At 36.9% G+C, this 8,724-nt stretch overlaps 1 protein-coding gene across 2 annotated transcripts in view; it reads right to left on the bottom strand.

The window, feature by feature from the left end:
- The window catches only part of KTN1 (kinectin 1), an 85,537-nt gene extending 77,371 nt beyond the window's left edge, over positions 1 to 8,166 (bottom strand). For both annotated transcript variants that reach the window (XM_023726216.1, XM_023726217.1), the window contains exons 1-3: positions 7,612 to 8,166; positions 3,354 to 3,491; positions 1,813 to 1,977 (exon numbers count right to left, since the gene is read on the bottom strand). In XM_023726216.1, the coding sequence (XP_023581984.1) occupies positions 1,813 to 1,977; positions 3,354 to 3,491; positions 7,612 to 8,134 (826 nt within the window). In that variant the 5' untranslated portion in view covers positions 8,135 to 8,166. The remainder of the gene's footprint in view (positions 1 to 1,812; positions 1,978 to 3,353; positions 3,492 to 7,611) is intronic.
- Positions 8,167 to 8,724: the final 558 nt, after the last annotated feature.

Here is an 8,724-nt window from a genome sequence, read left to right as displayed (position 1 = left end):
TGCAGCACTGTTCACAATAGCAGGAAGATGGAAGCAACCTAGGTGCCCATCAGTGGATGAATGGATAAACAAACTATGGTATATCCACACAATGGAATACTACACAACAATAAAGAACAATGATAAAGCTGTGAAACATTGTATAACATGGTGGAAGCTGGAACTTATGCTGAGTGAATTTAGTCAGTCACAGAAGGACAAATACTGTATAACACCACTATTATAAGAACTCAAGAAAAGGTTTAAACACAGAAGAAAACATTCTTTGATGGTTACCGGGGTGGGGAGGGAGGGTGAGGGTTATTCACTGATAGTAGGTAAGAATCATCTTGGGTGAAGTGAAGGACAGCACACACTGCAGGGGAAGCCAGCACAACTGGACTAAATCAAAGCTAAGAAGTTTCCTCAATACAATCAAATACTTTAAGAGACAGAGTAGCAGGGATGGGGGGTCTGGGGACCATGCTTTCAGGGGACATCTATGTCAACTGGCATAACAAAGTTTATTAAGAAAATGTTCTGCATCCTACTTTGGTGAGTGGCATCTGGGGTCTGAAAAGCTTGCAAGCAGCCATCTAAGATGCATCAATCGGTCCCAACCACTTGGAGTAAAGGAGAATGAAGAACACCAAAGACACAAGGAAAGTATTAGCCCAAGAGACAGAATGGCCCACATAAACCAGAGATTTCAGCCTGAGACCAGAAGAACTAGATGGTGCTCAGCCACCACCAACGAACGTCCTGACAGGGAACACAGCAGAGGGTCCCTGATGGAGCAGTAGAACAATGTGATGCAGAACTCAAGTTCTAGTAAGACGACCAGACTTAATGGTCTGACTGAGACCAGAGGCGCCCCAGAAGGCATGGCCCCTGGACTTTCTATCACCCCAGAACTAAAACAATTTCCAAGGCCAACTCTTCAGATAGGGATTGGACTGCACTGTGGGACATAAAGTGATACTTGTGAAGAATGTGCCTCTTAGTCAAGTAGGTACAAGAGATCAAAGGGGCAGCTTCTGCACAGAGGTGAGATGGGAAGGCAGAGAGAGTTAGGAGCTGGTTCAATGTTCACGGGGAATCAGGGGCAGAGGGGAGAAGTGTGCTGTCACGGAATGGGGTGAGCGGTTGGGGTCACATGAGAATGTAAAAAAAAAAAAAAAATTCTGTATGGGAGACTAACTTGAAATGTAAACTTCATTAAATTACAATAAAAAAATCATTTTAAAGTGTCTAAAATATACTATCTGCTCTAGATATGTTCACGAATATTCTCATTTAACCTTAATAATCCTGAGACATATAAACCAAATTTTACAGATAAGAAAATAAGCTCTAAGATAATTATAAAAAGGAAATCTGATTCTACAAAGATAAAATATATACATCAAACACCTCTCTCATTCACCCCAATTCTCCCAGGGCTCTATATTAAGCACCAAAGTTCTCTTTTTAAAAGGAATTACCACCCATCAGGCTAGAGCCCAAAGCAGTGCAGAGCTTTTACTATTTCAGCTACATCAGGATCTTAAAAAGGCAATTGTGAATGAGCTTAAAACCTAACAGGAGACAGTAGTGGAAGAGAATAGAGCACCAGATAGCGAAATAGCAGTGGGACTTGGACTAGTCCAATTTCAGTGTCCAGGTCTACCAAAATTGAGGCAGATGGACTAGAAGACTACCAATAAATCTTTCACCATATGCATTCTATCAGTCTTTTGCAATGCATTGTTTCTCTTGAGAAAAGGTACTCAATTCCATCAGAACTCAAAAATGTTTTTACAATATAACAAGCTGTATCATTTCATATATTACCTTTGTCAGTTTCAGTCTTCAGTTTTTTAGCCCCCGTTTTCTGGATCCCTTCCACCTGGTCAGGTTTAATCCGATCAACAACCTCTCTCTTATCCACCACAGGATTTGAATCAGCATTATCCATCAAAGGAATATAAGTAGTTGCATGAATAAGGGGTTCATCTACTGCAATTTAAGTTCAACAAAATCATAATTATTCAAAGTTTTTAAAAGCAGTATTAAATGACATGAAAATATATTTACATTTAAAGATAATGTAGTTATTTTCAAATCTCTAATACCAGCTCAATTTGACTTTAAATTTTTATTTTATTATTTAGAAGTCAAACCAACTTTTCTAATAACCAGTATCAGTTCAATATTTTATTTTATAGTAAGTCATTTAAGCTATCTAAAATATCTAGCATATCACTTCTAATAGTATCTGGAATTTCTTCTTATACATTCTTTAGATTTTTAGTTCTCGTTTTTTCTCCTGTTTTTTTAAGAATCCATTCATATCTAATTAGTGTTCAAAGAAAATGTAATTTTTATTTTCTGTTGATATTTTACTGAATTCTTATTGAAAATGAATTAACTGAGCTCCTTTGACTTGCTAGATACAGAATCACAGTCATTGTTCCTTGCAGATATTGTCTCATTTCTCATACTGATACCTCTAATTTCCATGATATATCTTATTACATTGGCCAAAACTTCCAGAACAACATTAAAAGTGGAGAAAGGAAGCATTCTTACTTTGTTTCTAATTTTAACAGGAAAAACCCTAAGTTTAAACATGAAGTGTGATGTCTGTTGATTAGAGATGTACACTTCCATACCCAGATGGAAATGTCTCTATATTCCAACCTTTTAAAAAAAACTTTTGCACAAACATAGTTCTTTTCTTTGAAATCAATACATTTAATTTTATCAGATTATTTTCAGCATTTATTGGGGTAATATTTCTCTCATATTTTATTGCTTGCTATGTTATTTTTGGAGGCCTGGTTGCACAGTGTTTAGGAACTCAGCTGCTAACCAAGAGGTCCACAGTTCGAATTCACCAGCCACTCCTTGGAAATCCTATGGGGCAGTTCTACTCTGTCCTATAGGGTTGCTATGAGTTGGAATTGACTCAACAGCAATGAGTTTGGTTTATGTCATAATTTTAATGCAAGTAATAGAAACTGGAGAATGAGGGTAATGCTACATCTAGCTAATGGTCTCAAGCATAATCTTCAAATGATACTCGTGAAACAAGGAATTCAGCTTTTAAAGTACAGACATTACAGGAATTTTTTTCTTCTACAGAATTTATATGCTAATTATATTATTCTTTACAAAACTAAGAGTATTTATGTGTTCTTTTAAATTTCAGATATGCTTCTTCATCACAAAACCACAAGGATAAAGAGAATCCAGGACTTGTATTAGTATTACAGTTGTTAAATTATATATTACACTGGGAATTAAAGAGCACGTCAGGCCTCTATGGTACTTGTCCTAGTGTACTTCTCTAGAATTAAGGACAGTATTAAATACTTATCTACACATTTTACCGTTTTCTGTCTTTTGTTTCTTTGATGAGACTTTCTTCTTTCCTGATCCACTTTCTTGTTTAGTTTCTTGATGGAGGGGTAATAATTCTTGCTTTTTTGAAGGTGCCACAAGAGTTTCCACCTTTTTATCCTGGTCATCTTTATTAAAAATACATCATCATCATAGCAAACAATGAGCACACCAGAAAGAAAAACGCGATTATTAATAACTTCCAGAATGCTTTACCACTAAAATTTTAAAATCTGACATGCTACCTTCTCACTGTCATGGATTGAACTGTGTCCCCCAAAAATATCTGTGGGCGTGGCTAGGCCATGATTCCCAGTATTGTATGATTATCCACCATTTTGTCATCTGCTGTGATTTTCCTACGTGTTGTAAATCCTATCTCTATGATGTTGATGAGATGGGATTTGAGGCAGTTAAATCGATGAGGCGGGACTCAATCTACAGAACTGGGTTGTGGCTTAAGCCAATCTCTTTTGAGATATAAGAGAGAAGCAAACAGAGAGACATGGGGACCTCATACCACCAAGAAAGAAGCACTGGGAACATAGCGCATCCTTTGGACCCTGGGGTCCCTGCACTGAGAAGCTCTTCAACCAGAGAAAGATTGATACAAGGACCTTCACCCAGAGCCAACAGAGAGAGAAAGCCTCCCCCTGGAGCTGGCGTCCTGAATTCGGACTTCTAGACTCCTAGACTGTGAGAGAATAAACTTGTTTGTTAAAGCCAGCCACTTGTGGTATTTCTGTTACAGTAGCACTAGGTAACTAAGACACTCACCAATAACTTATCATTCCAGCTTTCTTACTCCATTATACCTGCTTTTTAACTTCATCGAGACTTCCAGTGCTTGTCCCGCTTATTTTACATCCCCTTCCTCAGCCACTCCCAGCCATCCTTAAGCCTACAGGAATGGTTAAGTCTCTATCATCTCAAAACATAAAACCCTTCCCACCATTTAATTCCCAGCCTCCCACACCCAGTTCTTCCTTATTTGATATTGAACCAAGTAGTCCATACTTCCTTATGTACCAATCATTTCTCAACTAACTGCAACTTGATTTTTATCTCTTCCATTCCATGAATGACTTTAACTCAGGCCCACAGTGTCCCAAAAGCCATACTCTAAAAATTCTTATTTGACTACGCTTTAGCATTTCATACTATTGGTCTCCAACGCCTTAAAACTCTCTCCTCTCAGCTCCCACGATTCTCTTCATATACTCTAAACATTCTTTTGTAGTCTCCTTTGTGAAACGCTTCTACTATTGCATCCTGAGTTGCTCTCTATGTAGATGGCCCCACCGACACTTGAAACACAAACTAAAATCATTCTCCTTTCCATACACATCCACTGTCTCCAATATTCCTTATTTTCATGTTACCAATCGGCAAACTTTCTGCAAAGGGCCAGACAGTAAATATTTTAGGCTTCCTAGGTCATACAGGCTCTGTCACAACTATTCAAATCTGCTGCTCTAGTGCAAAAGTCAGCCACAGACAATATAAAACCAAGTGAATGTGGCTATATTTAGTACAAATTTATGGACACTGAAGTTTGAATTCATATAATTTTCACATCTCAAAATATTATTCTACTTTTGATTTTTTTTTCCCCAATCACTTAAAATGTAAAAACCATTCTTAGCTTGTGGGCTATTAAAAAAAAAAGGAAGCAGCCGGGATTTGGCTCGTAATACCAATCCTGAATTAATTTAGAACTTGGGAAGTCAGCTTTGTTCCTGCCTTCTCGTTGTCTGCCATTGTTGTTGTTAGCTGCCATGGAATAGATTGCCCGTGTGTGTCTGAGTAGAACTATGCTCCATAGGGTTTTCCAGGCTGTGACCTTTTAGAAGCAGATCACCAGGCCTGTGTTCTGAGGAGCGTGAGTGGGTTGAAACCACCAACCTTTCGGCTAGCAGTTGAGGGCTTAATCATTTGCTCCACACAGGGACTTTTATCTGTCATGCCTCTATCCAATAAGATCAGTCATGTCACTTTCACTTTGTAGACCTATCTATTTTCTATTTCTTTTGTCACCACTATAGTTCAAGCCTCTATCTTAACTTCAGAAAATTACAATAAGCACTGAACTAGTCTACCTATATCAAATACTGCCCTATGAAATCTGTCCTCCCAAGTTTTAACAAAAAAAACTTTCTAAAATGTAAATCTGATCACATAACTAATCTGCTTGAAAATCTTCACCAATGGCTAACCTATAAAGTCCCAGTTCCTTAGCATCATATACAAAGATCATCATGATCTAGCCACTGCCTACCATTTCAGCTTTGCTTCCTACCACTCATGGTTCAACACTTCATGGTTCAACGACACACTGTACTCTGGTACCTCTGTACATTTAGACTTTAAATGTGATCTCTACCAATGGAATGACACCCCACTATTTGCTTGGTGAAGTAATTTATTCTTGAAGACCCAGCTCAGGCACTGCCTCCTCTGTAAAGTTTTTCCTGAGCTATACCCTAATCTTCATCAGTAGTATGCTTTGGCTTCTGCATTTTTTCTATACTTTGTACATCTCTTACATAAATTTTATTGGTTTACATGTCTTTCCACTATAACATGGGGTGCTTACCTGACTTCCCTAATACCGTACCTTGATCATTGCTGGCAAAAAAAGAACTGAAAACCCAAAGTAACACTCCACAAGTTAAGATACACAAATAACTTACTGGTACACACAAGTCCTTTCATACACTGCAAACTGCAGTTCCACACATCTCATCACATCCTTTCTGTTGTACCTGTTAAACCCTCTACCTTGAATAACCTACCCACCCCTCCCATCCCCCCAAAAGAACAGTTTGCACTTATTCAACCTTTAAAATTAATTTGAAGCATTACATGCTCTAAGCAGCCTATCTTAAAACTCTTACACTGGTTTAGGCATACCTAGATTATTATAATAAGCTTTTCATTTATAATGACTTACCGTATTTTCCACAAATAACACGCCCACGTAAATAATGTGTCCACGTGTATAATGTGCATAGCACGCTTATGAAAATAACGCGGAAGGTTACAGACTTGGCAAAAACGTACAAAGCGTGCGTTTGTGTAAAAATATAGTATTTATGTTTGTGTCTACACAACTAACATATGAATATTGTGAAAATGCACTATTCGTCTCTGTAGTCCTAGTATGATGTAGTCCTAATATGACGGCTAGCACAAAACTCCTGTATAATAAAATGTTTGCAAAATGATTCAATCAGGCAAGAGTTTGTTGGTTCCTCAAAAAGTTAGACAGAATTATCATATGACTAGCAATTCCAAAAGAACTGAAAGCAGGAACTCAAGACACGTGTACACAATGTTCACAGCAGCATTATGCATAATAATCAAAAGATGGAAACAACCCAAGTGTTCATCAACAGATGAATGGATGAACAAAATGTGGTACATCTAAGCAATGTAATATTATTCAGTCATAAAAAGGAATAAAGTTCTAATACATGCTATAATATGGATGAACCTTGAAAACATTATGCTAAATGAAAGATGCCAGACACTAAAGTACAAATATCGTATGATCCCACTTACACGAAATATCTAAAACAGGCAAATGCATAGAGACAGAAAGTAGATTAGAAGTTACCAGGGGCTGGGGAAGAAGGAGGAATGAGGATTTGTTGCCTCATCGGTACAGAGCTTCTGTCTGGGGTGATAAAAAAGTTTTGGAAATAGTGGTGACAGTTGTACAACATCATGAATGTAATTCATGCCACTGAATTATACACTTAAAAATGGTTAAAATGGTAAATTTTATGTTATATGTTTTACCACAATAATGTTTTAAATAGGGAAAAAAACGAATCGATCAAGGGCAGGAAACAGTATCTGATCTCTCTTTTCATCTTTAACGTCTATCACATTGATTAGAAAGTGATGGAAGAAGCAAATGTAAAAGTTTCTACTTGCTGATATTTTTAAGTCCTTAGCAGTTTTAGAAAAACAGCCTAAAGGTGGATTTTATACACTTCTATTAAAGGCTTTTTCCATATTATAAAACAAGGTTGTTTTAAATGCTGTTTTATAATCAACACTAATTATTTCTATCAGCAGCTAATGTTAATGAAAGCAAACACAGAGAAAAATGTAGTGATCTCGGTTTCAGACTCAGTATTTTAACATTTTGTGTGCACAGCTAACAATGTTTCTGAATTTCAAAGCTCTAAAGTCATTAAAACAAATAAAATCGTGATAATGTTAAAAAGATGATAGTACCGCTTCCATTTTTAGACTTCTTCTGTCCTGTTTTTTTCTTTGAGGCAGCTGCTTCAGATGGAGGAGTTGGCTGTTTAGTAACTGGGACAGGTTCTACTTTTTTGCCAGGAATCTTGGATACATCACTTTCTTTGGTGACCTGCTCTTCAAGTACAAGCTTGTGTTTCTTTTCCTTCTTCTTTCTTTCCCTAACACTACTTGATGATTCAACCACATTCAAAGGAACAGGTACAACTTGCTCATCTTCCACAGCCAAGGCATCAGATAATTTAAAGTCCCGGGGTACACTCTCAGAATCAGATTCATGGAGATTCCCATTCTGGATGTCTTTCTTTTTATTTTTTTTCTTTTCTGCCTTCTTCTTATCTGTTTTTGTAGGAATAAGCTTTTGTTCTCTTTTCTGTTTTGCAAGAACTTCATCATATAATGTTTCTTTCATGAAAAGCCAGAAGAAGAGGAAAATTGCTGCAATAACTATTGAAGGAATAAGGACAATGAAATATGTTGACTCATAAAATTCCATGGTGCTTTTTTGTTAATGTGATCCTACAAAACCTAAATGGGGGAAGGGAAAGAAAAACAAAAAACAACTCTGTTAGTTTTCAAAAATTAAACAAATCCGCTTCTCTTTCAATTGGCATTTCATGTCTAACCTGAACTACAAATCTAAGCACCTTAGTTGTTTAAATCACATACTTAATTACTTTGCCAACCACAGCTGAAATATACCGTGAAAGAAAAATGTGTAATAACTAAAAAGAGTGTGTAACACATCTTTCTAATTTTAAAGCATGTGAAAGATCCTGATGAGAAGGAAAAAAGTTAAAGATGTCTAGTTTTTCCTGCCAAATATTCACTTTTTATGCTTTATTAGTATTTAGCTTTTTTCCCCTCTTACTATACAATGCTGATATCTGTACCCATTGCCATCGAGTCCACTCAGACTCATAGCAACCCTACAGAATAGAGGAGAACTGCCCCATAGGGTTTCCTAGGAGCAGCTGGTAAATTCAAACTACCAACCTTTTGGTTAACAGCCAAGCTCTTAAGCACTGCGCTGATAAATACTACTATACCTAATAATTTTGATACAGCTACATACATTCACATACA

Source organism: Trichechus manatus, unplaced genomic scaffold, assembly GCF_000243295.1.
Source record: "Trichechus manatus latirostris isolate Lorelei unplaced genomic scaffold, TriManLat1.0 scaffold00010, whole genome shotgun sequence".
Lineage (NCBI taxonomy): Eukaryota > Metazoa > Chordata > Mammalia > Sirenia > Trichechidae > Trichechus > Trichechus manatus.
This window is presented reverse-complemented; position numbering and strand designations above follow the sequence as displayed.